This window comes from Rhipicephalus microplus, unplaced genomic scaffold (genome assembly GCF_043290135.1).
Source record: "Rhipicephalus microplus isolate Deutch F79 unplaced genomic scaffold, USDA_Rmic scaffold_23, whole genome shotgun sequence".
Lineage (NCBI taxonomy): Eukaryota > Metazoa > Arthropoda > Arachnida > Ixodida > Ixodidae > Rhipicephalus > Rhipicephalus microplus.
Window position 1 is genome coordinate 9765884 of NW_027464596.1, and position 23738 is coordinate 9789621.

At 45.0% G+C, this 23738-nt stretch overlaps 1 protein-coding gene across 1 annotated transcript; it reads right to left on the reverse strand.

Annotated features, from left to right (window-relative positions):
* Positions 1-17089: 17089 nt before the first annotated feature.
* On the reverse strand, positions 17090-19808 carry LOC142786391 (uncharacterized). Its single transcript, XM_075884061.1, has 2 exons — positions 19665-19808; positions 17090-17740 (listed from the first exon to the last, which is right to left on the reverse strand). Exons 1-2 carry the CDS (start codon positions 19806-19808, stop codon positions 17369-17371), a joined length of 516 nt encoding a protein of 171 aa, XP_075740176.1. The 3' UTR covers positions 17090-17368.
* Between the last annotated feature and the right edge of the window lie 3930 nt (positions 19809-23738).

Below are 23738 nucleotides of genomic sequence, written 5' to 3' on the forward strand. Positions count from 1 at the left end.
AGCGGTGACGGTTCTAGCATCCAGCATGTCATTCCCGCCGCACATTGATCACTACTTTCGAATATTGCTTCGATGGGGTCACTGTTCAATTTCTTTGTCAGGACATAACTCACGCCTTGCTCCAGGAGGAATTCTGCTCTTTCTACCGTCGACCTTGTTGTAAAAAGCCAGGCTTCGTACGTCTTGTTGGTGAAGCCAGCACGCACTGATCTGATGGAACTCTTCTGTATTTTTTTCCACATATGAGATAAACTCATCCTTCAGCCATAGTAGGCGATTGTCATCGATCCTAAAAATGGGAGCTTTGTGGCCGCTTTCATTGAATGAAGTGTCATGGTTGTCAAACAATTTCTGCATGGACTGCATGAACAAAATGGCTGAACTTGCTCCATAGACATCTCTGGTGGCACCCGTGGAATTTCGCTGAAGGTCCTCTACGGCTGCAGACACTTGAGGGGCGAAAACTTGAACTGCTCGCACCATATTCATTTTTTTTCTAAATTGCAAAGGTAGGCATGTTTCCTCGTCCAATTTCTGGCCAGCTTCACAGTCTTATGTTTTTGATGCTCGTATAATTTCTGCACAAACGCACCCCTAATCACTCCTGTGTCATCTGTAAGTTCACGTTCGAGGAACTGGTTTCTAACGTTTTTGAGCACGTGGCACGGGTCAAAACTCAGAAAAATAACGCGGTTGGCGTCGTGTGGATGACGTACAACTGTGTTGAGGTTGCCGTTACCCATGTGCCTAAACATCTTCACGTTTGGGGAATGATTGTCCGTGACTTCGCGAATGATGATAAAGTCACATGATTCCACAGTAGCAATGACCTCCTTCGTTCATGCAAAGAGGTCTCTACCGCTCAGTTGCTTCGTGAAGCAGTACGAGCATGGAATATTGTACCGACTAGTGGACATGCAGCAAAGGACTAGTTCCCCAGCAGGAAACTATGTTCCCAAGGGCTACATTCGCTGTATTTAATGGGAACTGCGTCTTCCACCCCCTTGTCAATTTCTATAAAATTCTTGTACTCGTTAGCCAAATTTGGTGAAAATTCGTCAACTCACTTATTTGTGGGCGATCCATATGCACAAAACGTTCGATGCTTTCAATGGTTTGCGTGATGGCCTTGCGTACTTGACTCCGGCTTTCGAAGAGGGCCTCCATGATCTGGTTCAGTGTCGGCTGCAGAGAAAATCTCTGGCCGGCCGCGTCACGTGGCGAAGCCGGAGCAAAAACGCCAGTCATCACAGAAGGTCGGCACAACGATGATCCGTCAGCTACCGGTCTTTTGTTCTTTATGAACTAGATCTTGGCGATGGTTGGGCTTTGTCCACAAGTAACGGCGGCTTCACGAAGTCCTCCGGGCTACAGATGCGATCGAGAAGTCATTAAAGGCGCACTGCCTCACCTTCAAAGGCCCTTCCTCTCGGGTTTCACGGCACCAAAATGATGTGGAGAAAAGGATGAGCCGCTGTCCCCATGGCGAAGCCCCCCGTCCATCACTTTTTTATTCCTATATACTGATCTGATCTTAACCTAATGATGATAGTGTCACTAGTCGTCTTCTACACAATATTTAACAGATGGTATGACACTTGAGAGCGTAATCTTCTTATCATAGCTAGGTATCGACCCGTGCGATGAGCGTTGCTGTTCATTGTTTACGTACAAACACTTACTGCTTCTCAGTGAAAGCATCTTGTGAAGTCGCAACATCCAGGTCTGGTTCGTTGGTCTCCGCTTTTCGCTTCACTGATGTTTGGCGTAGGGGCGAAGCTCGTGAAGCAGGTTCTTTGCGGGGCTTCTATGCACTTGGTCTCATGTAGGAAGGATAGTCCTCGAAGAGAGTGGGTGCAGAGTCGAGAAGAAGTTTTCTGATGCGGCACGCAGGCACATATTCTACATCGCGGAAGTGTCTGCTGCATACGACAGTCGATGCAGACTTGCGTTGGTGATGAGGTTCTCTCTCACAATATTCTTTTGCCATTTAGCTCAAAATTCAGCATTGCTTGGAAATTTGTGAAAAGAAACACCGGGTGTTTTCCCCGAACAGGACTTGCAATACAGAACACGACAATGCACCATCGCACATCTAATATATAACCATACGTACTGTTCGTACTGATGGTTGTACGACCGTCTTCCCGAGTCTAAAAATCGCCGCCGAATGAACACTGAGAAAGCTCTTAACAAAATGCAGCCGCGGTGGGCAATACCACAATGAAGCAAGTCTCACTAGAGGGGAAGAGAAATCGGCAACAATATGCTTGTAGAGCCGCAAGATAATTAGAAAAAAAAGCTGTTTACTTGCCGAAAAGTTAGGATGTCAGTTTTTCTTCCTAAACATGTCCTTCTTCCACGAACTCAAAATATAGCAAAAAAATGATTTGCATTGGATATTTTAGTTCGAGGGCAAGCGGCTTGCGAGCGTAAGCAGCTGCATTCATCACATTATTCATGGATGTGGCTTGCAGTACGAAGAAACGCAAAAGAGATCGGGGTCTTCGAAATTGATGTTTGCAGGTGTCGTTAACACCTTGACTGACAATGCACGCCACTCCAGGGCATGCCGTCCGAAGTGCTTATTCAGCAGCAAAAGTGCACTTTTTTTACTTATATTTTTAACTGTCAGAGATACAAGTCATGTACGTGTTTCAAAGAGCTGTCAAGCAGCAGACTGCAGCCTTTAGCCCTGAAAGCAACTACAGATGTATCTGTAGAAATAAAAAAATATGAAATAGCTATCAAAGGGAAGGTGTATTCGTCATTTCTGTAAGCGACCTTTAATTGCGGCCTCGTTGTCCAACGAGAGCAACTGCCAAAGGTGTTTGGTGCTCGCCTCTTGCAGAATAGATGCAGTGTTGTTTATCCCTCTTCCTCTCTCTGATCGTTGCCAATGCTTTATGCTTCATGCATTATGCCTTCTTAGCCAATATTCCGCATTTTCACTAAGCCTAGCCCAGCCGTGACCTGCATTTTTGAAAGTCATAGCTAAAAATTGTTTAGTAGCCATTGTTGCTGCTACGGCTCCCGCTTATTTACCTCTGCTGCTACTACAGTGTCGGCGGCCGCGCGTTAAAGCCGGAGAACTTTGTGCACAGCAACAGTGACATGAGTGTTTCGTTGAGGCGGGTGAATTGAAGAGCGTTAAGCCGATGCGGACCACTAAAACGTGAATTTACCTAAAAACAAGCCCCCCCCCCCCCCCCCCCCGAGTAATGTCTTGGCCTTTAGGGTATCTGAATAATATTAAAATTCTAGACCACTATTTCAGCAATCAAAGTCGACCTAATAGTTGCCTTTAGTGTCCTTTTAAGACCAGTCATCTTGATGACGCTGTAAGCAATGTACAGGCCAAGAAGTCTGTAAATATTGCATTATGGGCATTCAATGGTAATTTGAGCAGCGCTAGAAAAATGGCCAAAAAGTCTTAAAAATCCGGGGTGAAGTCCGGTAATCTTAATGAAGAAGACCAGCCAAGCAACTGAGAGTATATCCCTACATCTGTGTTTTCGTGCATTACTGAAACATCTGTGCCTATTAGTCGTCTCTATGTGTGCATGATAAGCCTGTAGTTAGCAGTTTAAGACCTTGTATGATTGCATTTACAGTAAGTGTACGGAACTCCTTTCACATATGGAAAGGAATACGTCGGTCAAACAGGTCGATGCCGGAATGTGCGCCTTCGTGAACGTGAGAGTTCACTAAAGGGGGCCCCATACTCGCATTTAGCGATGCACTGCAAGGAGTGCACTTGCCAGCGGAAATTTTCAAGCACACGAATAAATGACAGGCACAAGAAAGGGATGACGAGAGAAATAATGGTAGCATGTTGAATTAAGAAAGGAGGTGAAAATTGCGTCAGCCAGACGTCTGCTCTACCAAAATATTCAGAATTTGTTTTTTTTTTGGGGGGGGGGGGGGAGTACGTAACATATTTCATTACATTTATTTTTTTCATTTTCCTTTTTTGTTTTATTTTGGGGGGAAGGGGGGGGGGTCTTAACGCGTGTTATTTCCGGTTGTTTGCCATCGGTTATGTGATTGGTTGGTTGTTTCGCTCTATCACGCTGTTGATATTAGGGGTGGTTTAAGATGACGTACATGCATGTAATGCTTATATAACTGTTCGTTTCGAAATAAAAATTTTCAGCTGCTAGTAAGCGCTCATCCTGTGTCCTTTCCTAGTGTGTACTTTTTGGCCATCCTACATGTAATTATATCTCAGAGGGAAACATCTCATCGTATTCAGTCTTGACATCCTGACTTGAAACTTTTACTGCAGACTGTTCTCTAGTTTTCACATTTATCATGTTCTGTCATCTGCACTTTTACCTTATTTCAAGTCTTCTTGGTGGCGAGGGTCAACCTTGTTTAGTATCTCAACCTTGCGTAGTTTTATACAGTTTTATACAGGCGACGTATGGCTGGCGACTTCAAATGATCTATTTTGTGTCGTCCCCTTGTTGCGCTCGGTGGTGGGTGGCCACCATAGCCATCGAAGTTCAAACCTTTTTAATGGTAAACTCTTTTCACGCCCAACCTGATCAAAGCCTAAAAAGGTAGCGCACCGATGAACTCTTAGCTTATGTTCAAACCAAAGAGCCTTTTACCCCGAGTAATTTTGCCACAAATCATAAGCGTATCAACCGTGGGGGCAAGGGGGGCCCGAGCCCGCCACTGAGAAAAGTCGCCCCCCCCCCCCTTTGACTGTGGTAACTGTCAGCTGCACGCTGGGAAAACCAACAACAATGGGAAAACCAACAACCCTAAGGGCCGACCTATGGGAAAAAAAATCAAAGAATCAAAGTATCGCTTTTTTAATGTTAAGATGCACGGATTTCTAGCCACCAACCCAAAGAAGTTCTCGACTCACAACACCCAAAAGAAAGACCCAGTTGACAAAATTAAAATAAACGACAGGGAGGTGCCCGATGCCTGCTCCATAGCAAGGGATTTTAATGCTTTTTTCTCGTCTCTATTTGTACGTGCAAGCCAGTGCTGCACTAATTTCAATATTCCTGGCTTTGAAATTCACGGTATAACAATTACTGAGCCGGGAATATTTTCGGTTTTGCTGAACCTTGACCCTAAAAAGTCCGCAGGTCCCGACAGAATACCAAGCGCATTCCTTTACACGTATATATGCGGAGTGGTGCTCGAGAAACCTTTACATTATATTTAACGAAAGTCTACTAATTGGTGTGATTCCATTGATTTGATTTGTGGGTTTTAACGTCCCAAAACCACTATATGATTATGAGAGACGCCGTAGTGGAGGGCTCCGGAAATTTTGACCACCTGGGGTTCTTTAACGTGCACCCAAATCTGAGCACACGGGCCTACGACATTTCCGCCTCCATCGGAAATGCACCCGCCGCAGCCGGGTTGGTGTGATTCCAGACGTTTGGAAAACTGCAAAAGTTACTCCTGTGCATAAATCCGGCGATAAACTGTCTGTAAAAAACTACCGCCCCATATCCCTTTTGTGTACAGCTGGTAAATTTTAGGAGCACTTTATATTTAAACACCTGATAACGTATCTTAAGAGCAACATGTTTTTTACGAGCAATCAACATGGTTTTCGGCGTGTATTTTCCACAGTTATACAACTAATACACACGACTAATGTTATCTCAACAGTTTTTAGATAAAGGGGGGGGGGCAAATTGACGCTATATTCTTGGATTTAGAAAAAGCTTTCGATCGAATACCTCTTAGCAATCTTATGTTAAATATTCGACATTTGGTCAAAAATGAGAAAATAACTCAGTGGTTGGACTCCTACTTATCAAGCCGGTATCAGTACGTTCAAATAGGTGACTCTGCTTCTCACTTGTCATCAGTTGTTTCTGGAATTCCACGGGGCTCTGTCTTAGGTTCGTTGCTTTTCATTATCTACTTAAATGATTTGCAGTTTGACCGTCCAGTGCGTTTCCGTTTCTTTGGCGATGACTGCGTTGTTTACCTCCCTATTAAATTCGTAAATGACCAGAAAATTCTTACAAATACTTAACAGCTGTTAGTAATTGGTGCGCCGATTGGAACATGAGCCTCAACACAACAAAGTGCCGCCAAATGACAATAACGCGGAAAAAGTGTTCGTTTCAATATACTTATCAAATTAACAATGTTGAATTGGAGGTTGTTAACGAGTTCAAGTATTTAGGTGTAACCATGACATCAAACCTCCCCTGGAACAAACACATTCAAAACATTACATCATCAGCAGTGCGCAGACTTTAGCTTCTAAGACATCGACTTCAGCACTGTACAAGCAAAACGAAGACCGTTGCGTACACTACGCTGGTCCGCCCCTTGCTCGAATATGAAGACGTTGTTCGGGACCCACACTCAAAGGCGGATTGAGCGATGCTCGAACGGGTACAAAAGAAAGCGCTGCGATTTATTCACAACGCATATAGCAGGCGCGTATCCGTGACAGAACTGCGCAGGTGTTCTGACCTACCAACACTACAGTCCCGCCGTAATATACATCGTCTTAAAATATTACACAGCATAGTCAATGGTTATTCACAGCTTGACTTCAATACTTATCTCGAATTCAACATGTCACGCCCCACTCAGAACAAGCACAACAAAACAATCCTAATGCCTTTCACGAGAACAAATGCTCTCCGTCTATCCTTTTTCCCGACAACGATAGCAGAATGGAACACTTTGCCACGTTATGTTACTAACTTAACTAATAAAAGTGCTTTTTCAACGGCTATTGAAAATTGTGTATGATTGGAAGTGCTGGTCTTGTCCCTCTGTTCTATTGAACTAACGCATTTCACGCGTTATCTTGCTACCATGCCACTAACGCACACTGCTTTTTTTTTCTTTTTTTTTTCACGCTTCCTGGTCAATACGCGTAGTGCACTTTGTGTGTTTTGCATTAGACTAGAATGGCCAATTTTATTGTATATTCAAGCAGCTATTTGTAACAAGAATTACTACTGCTTTGTGAATCGTGGGCCGTGCTACTGATTGCGCGCGCTTATGTGTGTGTCGTGGCAATCTGAAAGCTTACTGCATTATTGTTTCCCTCTGTTAATGGTCGCGTGTAAACTTTGTGTTCAAACTCTGCACTGAACCACTCCTGCCCTGGCTGCCAAAGGGTGGCTGGGAGTATTGAATTATTAAATAACTCAACGAACCGTAATCACTCAATTATATTGTTACGAGGAAATGAAAATGTTACCAGGAAATGTTTTAATAAAGTAAAATTTTTCCCAATATTTCGCTGTGACAATTGTCCTTGAATGTTCCTTGCGGTGCAGGCCGCCCGTGCGACTCTTTCGTGCCTCGTACTGTAGCATTGCAAAGCGAGGTACAGTACAAGGCGCGAAAGCGTCATGTACTTGCTTTGTTATGAATGGTAACAAGCAATCGTTTTATGTACCGGTGTTGTGACTGGCGCCCGAGCTGACGAGGGAGCGGCGCTCTTTGAGTCTTCAAACAAGTAACCGACCGGCCGGCTGCCTATGACCGCCAGGCATTGTCCCTTCTAGCCGGAGGGTGAGACGTCGTGTCGCCACGACGCCGTAAGTCGTTCGACAGAGGTTAACAAATACAGCATGTTCCTTGGAAGAGACCGCGGCGGCCGCCGCAAATCGCCCCGGTAATTAAGCGAGCAGTTTGGCGGACCCTTTGAAGTATGCTGTCAGGAGCTTGGGACCCCTCGACCAGCAGCACACGCACGACGAGGAAGAGCCCCGCTGGCGCCACCTTAGATTGCAAGGATCACGGCTCAATATTGGACGTTCACGTGGGCCGTGCATGCTCGTCCCCCTCGCCAGTTGTGTGAGATCTGTGATTAGACAGCACCATCTGCACGTGTTCCCTGATCTAGGGATCCGGGGAGAACATACCCTTTATATTGAGCCACCCGGCTCATTCGAGGGAGCGCCATGTAGACGAATGCCAGATTCGAGAGCTCGCCATGTAAGAAAGAGCTCGTCATGTATGAGAGCTCACAATGTTCATAATGTAAATAAACGCTCTTCAAGTCTCTTTTCCTCCTGCCTCGACAACTTCATCCCGGACCTCCGGCGCCTGCGAACCCCGGTCGCAACACAAGTCAGAGCATTTGCTGATTCAGGAAAATTGTTTTCTTTCACCAAAATTGAATAGCGTCATCGCTGCTTTATCGAAGCCGCTGTGAGTCAATGATTGTGACGAATCTTTTTACATGCTTTAGTTCTGCCGTACTAGAAGCGCCACAAAAAGCTTTGCGCCTCAGTCTCTGATAAATGTGATCAGCCTGGCTTACAGTAAGTAAGAGCAATGGCAGCAGTTTGAAAAGTGGCGATGAAGAAAGCAGTGGACTCAAGTACAGTGGGCTCAGCTTTAAAGATTAACCCGAAGTTTGAACCACAGGACCAGGAAGAAAATAAAAGGCCGTGGTTTTTTGCATGATGAAGGCCTATTTAGGAGTCAGGCCAGTTAGTTTTCACTAAACTTGATTTGTCTTCTACAGCTCAAAAAACAACTTTGACAGAAAAGAAGCACATGTGCAGTGCTGCTTAGCTCTCTCTCTCAGCCAGGATGAGTTCACAGAGATGTACACGCGCGCATACACTCTGAAAGGTTTTCCGGAGTAACTGCGCAGTTACCACGAAAAACGCTATTTGCTCTTCCAAAAGACGAAATGTGAACAAAATATTTCACACTAAGAAGGCTTAGAACAGGACATACACACTCTACACATTCTTATCTTCTTATCTTCTGTCCACCGGCAATCCACCATTGTGCGAGAGATGTGGAGAACCACTTACGGTTCTCCACATTCTCGTCCAGTGCAATGAGCTAGAAGCACGCGATTTCCTCACGGATGAAGGACTTGAGGTCCCCCATCAACGCCACTTGTTCACAACTGGCATCCAAGCCAGCAAGCGTTGCAGTTCGTGGTGGGGAGCGACGGGTCATCGAACGCTGCCGGCGGAGCTCCTCGTAGCTCTGGCACGGTGTGATGACCTCAGCCACTGTGCCGGGGTTTTTGCTGGGCAGCATTGTGAAGGCATCATCTCCTATGCCTTTCATGATGTTTCGGACCTTGTCAGACTCAGACATGGTGTGATTGGATTTGTTGCATGAGTCCAGGATATCTTCAATATAACTGGTGATAGATGTGAATGACTCACCAGCCTACTGAGCGCGTTCACGTAAGCGCTGCTCGACTTGCTGCTTACGAACGGCAGGGCGGCCGAAAACGTTGATGATAACGGTCTTAAAATCGAACCAGATTGCAAAATCGAACGCGTAGCATTTCTACCACAAATTAGCAACGTCCGCAAGGTAGAACACCAAGTTGAGCAACTTGCTGTCCTCGTCCTATTTCTTGGGGACGCTCACGCGCTTGTAAATGGCGAGCCAGTCCTCCACGTCAGTGCCATCGGTGCCAGTGAAGATTGATGGATCACGGATCCTGGGGACACCGGGACAATGGGGTGGCATGGGAGGAGGCGTTTTCTGATAGGCGTCGTAGGACATGGTAGAAGGCAGGGTACGTGATTGTAGCTCCAAGGGCATGGAAGGGGATCGCTGCATTCTCCACCAATTTGTTAAGTTGTTTATTAGCCAGCAACCAGCGAGCATACACAATGGTGACAGTCACGGCCAAGCATGGACACCCAGCGCAAGCGGCGTCCTTGTTGGGTAGCCCCACTTGAAGGTACTCAAGAGTTCCACCCATTTCATTGTTCGAAGGCTTCGCTACGCTATATATATAGAGTGAGGTAGGTTGTTTCCCTTGTTTGCCTCCCCCCCCCAACTGGCGAAAAAATTGTTACGCCCCTGCCACAAATGTTGGTGGCGAAATGACATTTTTTTGGACACACACTTTTCGGATGCCATCTCAGGCAATGAGAGAACCCGAACGACTCCCAATGTGTCGCGACGATGTCTGAACGGAACGAAACACCAAAGCGGTAAAACAAAAAAAAATAAAGTTATTCTTGACCGCAACGAGGACGTAACCTAAACTTTATCTGTTATTTTGTTCCAGAATGAAACCGGAATCTACTACTTTGTTTCAGAGCAAAACCGGAATATATTTCAGTGGTTTTCAGTTCAAGCAAAAATTTGCCAATTTCAAAGAACCGTTTCATGCAACGTGAGCAATAACGCATATTTCAGTAGACAGTACTATCGCTTACCTCAGGCAGAAATTCCACAAGATGTTGAAATGTCGTTGAGAAGTTCCAAGCAGCGCTGTTCATAATACCTATACAAGTCGAACCTGGTGTACCAGCGTTGAGAGGACTTTGTCGGCGTAGGAGTTCATTTAATGAGAACAGCGGTTTCGCACATTAAAGACTACACACGATAATGTGCTACTTCTAGAACTATGCTCGCTCCTTTTGCGCAAAATGCTTTGCAAGGCACTTTAGAGAGTTTTTATCCACTAAATGTCATTGCTACCTCAATTTCAAATATAATTTGGGGCTTAAGTGAAAATAGTTGCGGCATTTTTTTTTCGTTGGGAAAAATAAACAAAAATTTTTCGCTGGATTGAAACTAGAACCGAAACGAAACGATTTTCGTGACATTCTGTGCGTAAAGCTGCAGTTTCGGTAAAACCAGCACACGCAGTTGTGTTGATAACTGAACTCGAGGCGCCAATAAAACGTCTTTTAAAAAATGTGCAGCAGGAAAACGCGTGTGGTGATGCGCAGATGTTCTTTAAAAAAATAACAATAGCTCGTTTCGTATTCCCAGAAAAGACCTGTAATAGAACAAGCAAAATCAACATTTTGTTCCGAAATAACTATACATAAACAAAATAGGTGGGTCACTTGGGCCGCGCACTTCTGCAGCCGAACGCTTCGTGAAATGCTGGCATATCAGTAACAGCGTCATCGCAGACTGCGGCATCGCTCCGAAAGGAATTGTCGAAGCACCTCGTGTAGCACCACACCAGGAAGAAAATCTGCAATGTGGAATAGTCGGAGAGATTCTGCAGCTTCATGTCGGACGACTTCTTGGACGCATTGGCGTAAGCGCCGTAAGCGACTTGAAGTGCCATTTTTTGTGGTCTTTCCGAGATTGCACTGTTCTCTTCGCACACGTATCGTGAGGCAGCCGCCTGGTTGAACACTGCTGGGTATCCACACCCTTCTGCACGCTTGCCCCTGTCGCAGGTGACTACATTGAGAACTTCGAATGCTAATGTTGATCCAAGAGAACCGTACAGCATCGCGTCCGTGCCATCGGTAAAGTACAGTGGTTCCATGAACGCTGTAGCTGGCATCGCTATAGTGTTGTGAGGCATGTCGTACGTAATCGGATGGTCGTAATAGAAGTGAGATAGGCGGGACAGTTCATCGTATACGTTCTTGATGACAAGACCGGATGCATTGCGCCTCGCGTACAACCACTGGTGCGTGTACGACTGTTCGCCTCCTTCGGGAAATCGCCAGTAGATGTCTTCGAGTTTGGCCTCCGCAGTGTATTTCGAAACAGGTGAGAGCTTTGCGGCAAGTGTTTCTAGCAGATGAGAAGGAAGTTTTGCCCTGAAAACACTGTCTTTAGGTGTTATTACGGGATCTCGGTGAAATTCGTGCACCACGCTCTTTTCAATTGTGTACACCAAATGCTGCGCAGTTCTCAGCATAGCGCTGGAGAACAACTTCGTGTCCCACTCGACAGCTAACAGCAACTTGTAAATGTCTTCTACTTGAATAGCGCACTCAAACCCATCGAAATTGTCGAAATTATTGCCGTGCGAAATATGAATGCCGGATGAGAGCACGAACCACCACCCTAGTGCATCCAGTAAGTCCGCCTTTTCGAAAGCTTTGAAGATATCCAGAGACCTGTCTAAGTAAGACACATCGCTCGTGAGAAGCAAGTCGGTGTCTACCAGCGGGTAAATGACTTCGAAGTGTTTGTTTAGAATTCCTTCGAGCCTGGCATTCGTAAATGTTGCCGTCTTCTTCGCAATCTGGCCAAACGTGAATACCTGCGATGTACCGCGAGTGCTTGTAATCGAGCTGCCGGTGTTAGGCTTGAAGAGCGTGTTCATTACTGTCGCTTGTATTTCGAGTGTTTTCTGCATTCGATGTTGTAAACGAGCTTTTTGAGGAGCCGTAATGTTTGGCTCTGTTGAGAGAATGCTCACATAGTGCAGCCATTCATTTCCGAAAATGTCTACGTCTCGCCATTCTAGAAACGGTGGAGGTCTAGCTACAGGGTCCATAGAAACTTCACGTGGCCTTTTTTCTTGATAGCGCATGAGCCGAACGCGTAGCCATAGTGGAAGCGCCCATTTGATGGCGAATTCAAGGAAGAGGTCTAGGGGCTCAATGTGAAGTACCGGGTCATCAGGCCAGTGGACATGACGGTCTCGAAGGAATGCGCGCAGGTCTTGAACAGATCTGTTGGAGTGTAAGACGTAGAACGCAAGCGTTACTTTTACGGGTTCGCAATACAATGCTAAACGTTCGCTTAAATTACAGCATATAAAATAGAAGAGTGGCCGTGTCGGTTTGAAATCTTGCAAGGCTTGCGAAATGGAAATAGAGCAGATTTATGATAACATGGGGCCATATCCGACCTTAACATTACACATGACTTCAGAAAAACTTTTAGGCAACGTGAAATTCATGAGAACTTTATAGCTGGATGCAAGAAATGCGTTAACTGCAGAAAATGAAATTTCTATTTTATGAAAGAAAATAATTTTCCAATTTTTCGGACTGACGCTTCTAAGTAAACGAACATTGTAATGATACAACTTGCCATATAAAAAGTGAAGTTCATTTGCTTTCGGTAAGTGTGAAGCTGATTTATAATGGGAGCACCACGTGCAGCATTTACGTCACAATATGAGCAAAAAAGACATTGTTATGAAATTCGTGATCTTTCCTCGTAATTCTTAGAAAGCTGAGGGGTCTCAAAATATTTTTTGCGAAAATTGTACCTTGCGTTCAGTATTCCTTACTAAAATATTCATACAAAGCTCATTATTGCATTGAAGGAAATGTAAACGTAACACATTTTGGCATAATTTTTCAAAATGTATACGGCAGAAAAATTGCGCTCATAATATTCAGCTTCAAACACATTACGCAAACACCTTTGCTTAATATGTAAAGCAGAGCTGCTGCAGGAACAACAAATGGCACCCTTACAACAAATTTTATCAGGCGACATTCGGGGAACTTCGACAGGCACCCACGTGATCAAAAAGTTTTTTTCTCTCTCTCTCTCAAATATTCTCGGAATTCAGTGCTTTCAATGTAGCAAATCAGCAATTTTTTTTTCTCATACATTTGATATGGTCGGCAAAATGGCTGGGACGTTCGGCTTGGAATGACTTTGCAGGGAATCGAGATGCGCGGTCGCTGCTGCGGTTTCAGCTGTGCGTTGGTTTGCGCTCTTGAAAGTTCACAAAGAAATCCATACTTCTGCACTGAAACCTGTGCACACAGTCATTATATTGTTCGCAGCTGTGTCGGTTATAATGCTTTAGGTTGAGTTTCCGTGAAAAAAAAAACTGCGATGTACTGTTCATAATCTGTCATTTACTCAATAGCGTCATTATGAATTTAATGTGAATTAACTTGTTTTCTGAGCGCAAACCGCCGGCTCTGTGCACGCTGACAACATTATTTTGCAATTTGTATCTTTAACGCTTCTGGTTGAGCTTGTGTATGACTATGATGTCACTTTCTATTGTACGTCGTCTACTTGAACGACTCATTGATCTAATGATATCCAAACATGGACTCTGCAACCTGTGTACACTGACACTAAATTCTTCGCAGCTGTAGCCACATCTGCTACTATCTGTGCCTTCAGTTATAACACATCAGGTTGTGGCATGACTCGGTCATCGGTTTACTGATAGGCAGTGCCTCTTGAAGTTACCAACTATTCAAAAGTCTTTTCTTTCTTTAGAATTGGAAATTATGTTTTATTATAGCCCCACGTAAGCTCAAGTAAAACAAATAGTAGCTTGTCCAATCTTTTTTTTCTTGTCTAAGCAGTTTCTAAGTAAATCCTGCTGTTTTGATGTAAATGTGTTGTGTAGATAGATAGCAGCGAATTCGTGCTATTCTTATACGCACCTACTGACGTCTTCGCTTTTCTTGTTTATGCATGAATGGTACATGCGCGCTGCCTTGCCTATCGTTCGTGTGCTGGTTGCCCGCTCCTTCAAAGCCTTGTCCATGCGACCAGACCAAGCTTGCTGCAGCACCGCCAGCTTTATGAAGAGAGAATTAAGGGTTGATTTCAAAAAGCCACTTACCCCCTATTCAGAAACGCTGCTTGACTTGAACTTGACTTGCCACTGACTTCAATGCAGGACAAACGTGTTTCGAACGCGCTGACTTTAGGCGCTGCCAAGGCAGCACAAACGCACAGACGTGTTTCAAACGAGCTGCATTGAAGTCGCTTTCAAGTCAAGTTCAAGTCAAAGAGCGTTTCTGAATACGAGGGCTAGACATGCCTCTCAGCATCATGAACACATAGTAGCCATTGCTTTCATAGACACGTAAAGTACCTGTCTTATTATTTCGTCGAGATAATGAAGAAACGCCTCGAGTAGACCATGACGTTAAGGTAAAACGCCAGGACATTTTAAACGAAAGTGTTTTATACCGGGGCCCACCAGCACTTGAGTGGTGTATTTCCGCCACGGTGGTGACGCCATAAAATACACACGCTCAGAAGACAAAACTTCCGTCATCGGGAGTCGAATCCGTGACCTTTGGGTTCGCGGCAACAGATGCAGGGCACGCGATCCACTGCGCCATGGTCACATACTTCGGACCCTTAAAAATACGTCATTTATGTTCACCACTGTCCTTTCAGCATTCTTGGTAAGTGCAGTAATGCATCAAGACCGTGGCATTCGCAAGCAGTTCCTTAAACATGTCCCTTATAAGCATCCGTCTTATTCGGTGCGTTTCTAATAGGAGTGTGTGTAATTTTGTCAACGCCAAACACATCCACAGGTCGGGATCTTACCTCAAGCGCCGATGTCACTCATAGCGTTCATCCATACCAATAAAATAGCTCTGCAGCGCATAGAGCAACTCAGCTGCTTCGTCTGCATGTACTAACTCCGAGTTCGCCGCTCACGCTCGCCCTGCGAAAAATCGTGGCCGGCCAACAGACAAGACACAACGTACATTGTGTTTCCCTCTGGTCGGACCGTGGTGTTCAATAACTCCAACATGCCGCGAGTGGAAGAGCTTAGCCCAAGTTCGCCGTGCAATCCATCGCATTTTTTTTTTCTGGCTGTCACATCGCTTTGTCTCGTTCCATGCTCACTTTTGACCTCAAGAGCTCGGTTAATCATTATCGACGGTTATTAGTCGTCGGGATGGAGATGTATCACAGAGCGTTAACGTGGATGCATCCACATTAAGCGAAGTTAGGTGTCAATCATCTATGGGCATCGCGCAAACTCTCTTACATCAATGTACAGCAAACATTAAACTACTTCCGTAGGGACGCGTTACACTTTCGTGTTCTACCAATTCCAATCACGGAGGGATCAAACATGTCTTTATTATAGACGTATATTCACCCATGTTCAGAACAGCTTTCACTTAGGCTATCCGCATGCCTTAAACCCTAATCAACCATTCAGAACCGATTCGGTTCAAATTTTGTCGGATATATTCGTGTCTCGTCAAAAGGGCAGGCAAAATGTCTGCCTTTTGAATAGTAAGTAGCTAGCTCGATAAAGCATGTAACAGTTTTCATGACTCAAGCTACTTTTTTTGTTCCTGCTACCAAAACTCTATTTCCTGACCACAATGCTATATGATTAGCAGAGCTAATAATTTTAAATTGAACTGTTTTAAAGTTTGTTCTGCCTAGAGCACCAAAAATTTCTATACCTCGACCGCTGCTCTTCCTCATATGGGCTAATAACGTCCTTTCTGCGTGAAGGGCTAATGTTACATGCAGGCGATGCTGTGCGTTACATGGAAATTTACTTCCACAAAGGTGTTAAATCTACAAAAGAGATGCAAGACGGAACAAGGGTGTATGAAAGAACCAATACATGCGCACACACAATTGTTTTTTTTTTTTGGAAGAGGACACAATATAAATGGTATGCGCTCACGCAGGGAGCCAAAATAAAGAGCGACCCTGTAAAGAAAAGAAGTTCATTGCAGTGGAAGGCAATTGTGGGTATACCAACTGCCAGACAATTTGATGAGGTAAACCTCAGTCTGTTCCTTTGCAATTGAGTAACGACTGGAAGAAAACATCGGGACTCCTGCACTAGACTTACACTGAAATGCAGATGCGTACCCGATCCAAGTATTTTATAGACAGAGCATGCTCCACACCGACAGTTCCAGCTAGCCCAGCAAATGAGCTTTATCACATGTATGTGTGGTGCACTGAATAGCACTTACATGTTGGTCTGGATTTTTTATGGAAGTCAAATCTCACATTTTGGTGGCTTTTTGTGTTTGTGTTCTTTTCGCATTTGCTGGGGTCCGATTAACCTGATGTGGCGGCATATTTTGAATAAATCAAACATGAAAACTCATTGTGTACGGTGACTTATTTTGAATAAATCAAACATGAAAACTGAATGTTTGAATGTTAAATTTTATCTGCTAAACCTCTGTGGAAAAAATACACACCTACTTTGAATTGTTTGCATGAGGAATTCCTTTATCTAACCTATGTGTGACACGATCCGCATAGAGGAGAGAACAGTCGTACAAAGAACTAAAAAAAATACGCCTGATCCCTCTCACTGAAATTTCCCAAGACCCTCGCAAAATACTCCGCGGGGGGAGGGGGGGGGAAGGCATGCAAAAACTTTGGATGGCGGAAGTGAAAAACCCGCAAAAGATCCTTTGGAAGTGCCACGCAGTCCCTCCTGCTAGCCAGCTGGAGTAAAATGCTGGTAAAAAGTACTACGAAAACGCCAAGCAATTACTCCGGTTGACCGGAGTGAAATATCAGTTAAAAGTACTCCAGTTGCGCCACTGAATTCCTCCGATCATCCGGAATAAGAACTTTGCTCCAGAAATACAGAGTAAAAATTACTCCGAACAAGGGTGTCGCTCGAGAACAGGCATTTTACTCCCACCTTGGAACAATTTTGTTTTACAGTTTATAAGAAAGTGATTTTGCTTCACCTGAAGGGAAGACTGTGGAAGTGTGGAGTTGCCCAAATATCTTACTACGTTTGCGAGTGGCAATTTTTGCATCTTCGCCGTTTGACCGAAACAAGTTCCGAAACAGGTCAGCGCAAGTGCGTGCCCACACAACAAATACATATCAAAAACAACTTGTCAGTACTTCTTCGATTATATATGCTGCGATGACAGAAAGGAAAGTTACTGCTGCGCGCGATAGTTAGTGATTTGGGCAATTACACGTTTTTGGTGTTCCCATTGTAACCGTATGTTGGGTTGGGCAACAAGTACCGACTGACCGCGGGCTGTGAAGGTTCTCCGCTGTTTTGCCACCGGCCTGAGCAGACGTAGGCGGTGAAATCTGTGCACGGATCCCGGCTCAGGTTCGTACTGTCTGCGAGCAAGGCTGCCATAGCAGCGCAGCCGCGACTGTTGCACATCGTCGGCTCTTGTGCGTCGTCGCCTCCTCGTTGGCTCAGGTGGCGCACAGCCAGCACAATAATCACCGCGGCCAGTATTGCCACTCGCACGAACACCAGAAGGGGACCGCTCAGAAGGCACGCCCTGTCGGCCAGGTCGTTGTCCGTGGCGCGGTCGTACAGGCCGCTCTTTGCTCGTGGAAAAGCAGGAAATACATGCATACAATTAAGGATTTCACTTGTCGAAAAAGGAGCTACCGCGTCACCGAAAAGTACCTGCTGCCTCGAAAAAAGTTTACCAGTACATGACTCCCGTCACTTAAAACATATGAGCTTGTCTGTGGACTTTTCTTAAATGTGCCAGTGTTTGAATAGAGCGAGTGGCTCTGGCATTTCAGCAACAACAAGAATCTGGGAAACGATGCATTCCATCGGCAATATTATTTATGTACCGTCACATGAAGTACATTTTTATGTATCCTATGAGAGTTCAGCAAGAAAAATAGCTCAAATCCTTGTTTTACGCTAGTATTATTTATAATAAAAGGCCCAGTGACGCTTATTCATGCGCATTCTGTTTAGGTTTCAGTTTCAGTTTCAGTTTTATTGAGCATTTTCTTCACAGAGTTGCCAAAAAGAAAACGCAGGGATAAGAGCGAAAAGCTACTTTGTTAGCAGCTTGACGAGGCTCCTACCCCTTTTCACTTGCCATTACAAAATCGGCAGAGCGCAAACATGAAAAAACAATTTGACGTCGATCTTCAAAACTTCAAGAAATTAGGAAATAAAAAGAAAATGCATCAAAATTACATCAGTTTCGGGTTTACATAAAATAAGCAAATCACAAAGAGAGAAAAACAACAAATAACAAAAGCGGTGCTGGAGTTCGTGTAGGGCTCTATATTGAGATGAACGCAGACAAAAATTACCCCAATTGGTATACATAGCAACCGAAGTTATTAGCTCTCGAACATCAAAACCTTAGCAGACAACAAGAGAAAATGTTGCCTTTCGCATTTCATTCTCTAACTCACTTAAAAGCAGTTTCCAATCACCGCGCGCCTTCTACAGAAACGAACCAGACTAAACGCTTCGCGATGGCCGTTGTGCAGTGGTCCCAGCGTCGTTTTGCAATTGTTTTCACATTTAAAAACTGAAATATTTTTATATCTGACTAAATATAAGGAGCGTCGTTTGATATTTAGCGAGCATTAGCGTGGCCTATCTGGAACCGTATAGATGTTGTACGTGTCGCCTCTAATGATTAATTGATTAATTGATTGATACGTGGGGTTTAACGTTCCAGAACCACCATATTATTATGAAAGAATGCGTAAAAGAGGGCTCCGTAAATTTTGACAACCTAAGGTTTTTTCACGTGCACCCAAATCTGAACACATGGGCCTACAGTAATTTTGCCTCTACAAAAATTGCAGCCACCACAGCCGGGATTCAATCCCGCGACTTGCGGGTCAGCAGCCGAGTACCTCAGCCACTAGACTACCGCAGCGGAACACACGTGCCGCGTTGAACCACTCAAAATGCACAGCCTATGTCGTCACTCCCACGTGGTGATGCATCATTTTCAATCCCAAAAATACCCATCAAGTATTGTTCTGGAATTAAAACAACGCGATTCTTCCTTGTAAATAAAAATACAACCGCATTGTTTTTGGCGTTGCCACTCGCAACGACATCGGCGAACTCAACAAAGCGAGAAGAAGCGATGACTTACATAGGCACTCTCAGTGTGGGTTTAACGTCGCTGATATTGTCTTATGAAGTCCGAATTCATAATATCACCCCGTGCGTCGAGGAAAAGCTTGCGAACGCTTGTTGACAAACACCGCTGAAGTGAGATCAAACGAAATTTTCGTAGCTGTTGGGGCAGGTAACTTCATTCATCCATCGCATTATACGTCTGTGGCAGCGGGATCCTTTGACGTAATCGCAAGATACTGCAGGAGAAGGCCACTACAACAAAGGTTTTTGCCTATGCGCACTCTGCCTCTTTTCCGCAGTGAATAACCACTACCGCATCACGTCAAACGTGAAATTGCTTCTCAGCGAACGTAGCTTGCAAGCAAAGCACTGAACGGCGCCCTTTTCTTACCTCGGGCCCCTGCCCGCTGAACGGCCCTGGCGAAATACAGTGCGTCGATTCTGGAGCCGTCCTTCGGCCGCTGCCGCTGAAAAGATCCGACGTCGCTCTTGGGGTGACGACATCACGCGCAAGACTTTTGTTCCCGAACCTCATCGCACTACGACGTGTCAATTGATGATAATGATAATGATAGCCTCTATGTATGGCTCACACCCACTTGGCGCCGTTGTCTGAGAAACGACTAATTTATTAGTAAAATGATCACATAATGATTATCTGAATAATTATTTAGCGAATACCTAAAATATGCTCATTTAGATACTTCATATCAAAGTCGATTTGATTCATTTCAGGGTACTACCGCAGATATTATGGTGACAATGACGTAATGGGGGGCACTCAAGCATAGAATACTTGAAATAGCAACATCCAATTCAATTCGAAGAAACAGCGGTCAGAGAATGTTTCTACTTAGCAAACTGAAATCCGTGCATGATAAGAAGTAATGGTCCATTCTTTCGTCCTTAAAACGAATCCATGGGGGCGTCTGTCGTGAGCAGGCATTTGGCGAGTGGCAACACCACGGACCTGAGCTAAAGGGAGAGGGAAGTATTAACGACCCCTCCCACGCTTAGCCGTGCGTGACTTAGCCGTGTCCGGGGATCCGGGGGGTTGAGCCAACATCCGGTGACTTGACTTTTAGGGCCTCCCGGCAAGAGGCAACGAACCCCTATAGCCCCGGCTTCACTTGGACAGCCCCCTGGACTGACCCACTCAGGGGAAATCGGCAGTCGCCTTTTCCTGTCTCCTTCTCTCCCTACATCTTTGTCTTTCTCCCTCTCTCGTCTTTTCCTGTCTTCTGTTCTTTCCATTCCATTTTTGACATTCTTGGCAGTAAGGGTTGACCCTGTGTAGTTGCTCATCCTAGGGATGTTATAATTGTTTATAGATGCGATGCACGGCCGGTGACTCAAAGTATTCAACATTGTAGCGTTCTCTTGTTGGGTTCGGGGTGGGTGGCCGCCAACACCGCCGAAGCCTTCTTCGGGTGGCGCCCCGAAGAAGGCTTCTTTTTTTGCACAGTGAAAAAAGACCTGCTTCAAGTACCACGTAATTCACCGTAAAATGAACAGAAAACAGTCCGATAAATATCACAATTCATTGTCTCAAAAACTCTCACAGAAGACCCAGTACGGCAAGCTTAAAAAACTCGTAGCATTTGGTTGGTAACATGCCAGTAGTAGTGGGCCCACGTAGGTCGATGACCACAGTGCGTGGTGTCATCTCTGACAGTAACCTCCTCGAGCTATCTGAAAGTGTGCTCGAAGGATGGCAGGAACAAACTGCAGTGAAAAGTACAAGGAATAACAGATCCCAACAAAGCACACCATAATTACTTTCTGAAGAAGCAACCTTCCTGACTCCATTAAAGCCGATTACTGCGAGCTTCTTGTCAGACCTTATGTACGTAATCTTCTCTGATGTTTCGAGTGCAAGAGCTTTTGACACTTGGACACAGATCGCTAACGTGCAAAGGGGCGTGCTAGATGCGCAAAGCGTGCATCTTGTGAACATGCATCCCACACCTCCACTTCAGAAGCCCGTTGCCGTAAGTGTGAAGATCATCCTGCATACTCCCGATCATGCTCTTCTACATAGAAAAAAGAGAAACAAATCTTAGTATACTTAAAGCTAAATTATTCTGTCATTCAAAGAAGCACGTCCACGGTTTTCCGTTCAAAACCAGCCTGATACTTCGCAGACGTGGCGCGCCTTGGCAAGTGTTTCGTCGCTTGCGAAATTTACACAGTGTGTGACCGTGGACGCCCCAGCAGTGCCCCGACTGGAGCAGCCTCTAGTGTTCCACCTCCTGCTAAAAAGGGCCAGCATACTTCCGAGTCTGCGGAATCCCGGCCACTGCAACCTCAGGGAGGGCTCAAATTTTTTGTGAATGTACCTGCCCGACAGGCGTCATCCGCCACCTCACAAGTGGTGATGGATACAAGCCACTCTCCTCTGGCGCCTCAGACGCCGAAGAAAAGGCTGCAGCTCTTTGGAGCGCAACAAAAAATTACAGGGCCTCCATAAGAACATGTAATTTAAGATGACACTTTTTGTACACACAGCTCCAAACCACAACAAAATGGACACATAAGTACTACAGTGGAACGCCAGAGGACTACTGAAAGCTTTCAACGATATTCAAGAACATTTACACAAACATAGCTCATAAGTGCTGTGTGTACGAGAAACACAGTTGACACCAAAACGCACGCACTTTCTACGTCCTTACGTTATTTTTCGAAATATAAGGAACAGTGCTGTTGTTTCATCCAATGGTGTTGTCATTATAGTTAATCAATTAAGGAATGGTTTGTACACATTTACCACTACAGACGTCTCTTGAGGCTGTGGCCATGCACGCTGTCGTCTTGAACAAACTGGCCACAATTTGCTTTATTTACGTACCTCCGCACCATCAACTCAATAAACAAGAACTCCAGTCGTTATTCGATGGACTCCCCAAACTGTATTTTCTCCTTGGAGACTTCATTGTTCATAGTAGTGTATAGGGTGACTCCCGCTGCGATGCGCGAGGTCGTGCGACTGAACATTTCCTTTTGTCTTTTTGAGCAATTGTTTGCTCTTCTGAAGCGTGTCCCCTGAGTTAGAAAAAGCCAATGTATTATAGCCTATAGCAATACCTTTTCTCGTATATAGACCTGAGCATTCGTTCTCCATTACTTCAACCCCTACTCAACTCGAAAGTTGACCATGATCCCTAGGAAAGTGACCACTTTTGGTTCTCGCATAGATGCAACAGAACAGTACTTTTCTGCTTGTCTGAATGATGCGGCAACTGAGTGAATCCCGCAAACATCTGGACAACACGGGAAGTGACGCGTTCCCTGGTGGGACAGTGATTGTCGAAATACATGCCAAAAGCAAAACAAAGCATGGAGGCTGCTTCGATACTCACCGACCACCGAGAATCTTATCGATTCTAAAAACACCAAGTCTCAAGGCAGGAGAATGCGTCGACAGGCAAGAGGAGAAAGCTCGCACAATTTTTTTATCTAGCATCATCTCACAAACTCAGTAGGCAAGTCTGGAGGGTTGCAGGACGAGAAGCACATCCACATCCAAACGCACTAGGTAAAGGTTTCGAAGACCAAGCGAACTCCCTCGGCGCACACTTCGATCAGGCCTCCAGCTCATCTCATTACACTGCAGCATTCCCGCGATGCAAAACAAGTATAGTAAAAAGGAAACCCACAAACGATGGGCATACAATGAATGAACCTTTTGTCTTACCTTCGCTACAAGCACAGCAAAGCTGCCGTAACAAAACCACCCCAGGATGCGACCGTAAAGTATACGAAACTCTCAAACAACTGCCCCCTTAAACTCAAAACACGACCCTTTCCTTGTACAATGCGGTTTGTTTTTCGGGTGAGATCCCTTCCACCTGAAAAGCAGCCATCGTTATTCCGATTTTCACAAAGGGCAGGGTCCATCCCCACTGTCAAGTTACAGACTGACGGCCCTAACTAGCTGTCTTTGCAAGGTTTTCGAAAAGATGATAAACAGACGACTGATGCACTTCCTTGAGACGAACAGTCTACTTGACCAATAACAGTGCAGATTTCGAGAGGTTAAATCCAGTACTCACCGCCTTGTCTGTACCGCGCACAAACTTGAATGCTCTCATGCATAAATATATATTTTTTTGTGTTCGTTGATGTGCAGAAGGCCTACGACACCATATGGCGCTTTGTCATACTCCTAGACCTGTCACAATTATATGTGTATGTGGCAGAATGTTCGCAATATTCGAAAGCTACCGGTTGAATCGGCCATTCCGTGTTCGAGTAGGCGCTGTTTTGTCCCACATATTTGTCCAAGAAACCGGAGTGCCGATAGAAGGTATATTGCGCCGTACATTTTTTGTAGTCAAAATGAACTCCTTGCGCGTCTTCATTCCACACAATATGTTTTACTGCACATATGTTGATGATGTACAGGTTGGTTTTAAATCGTGTAACTTGTCTATGAGTGAACGCCAGGTCCCATTAGCTTTGA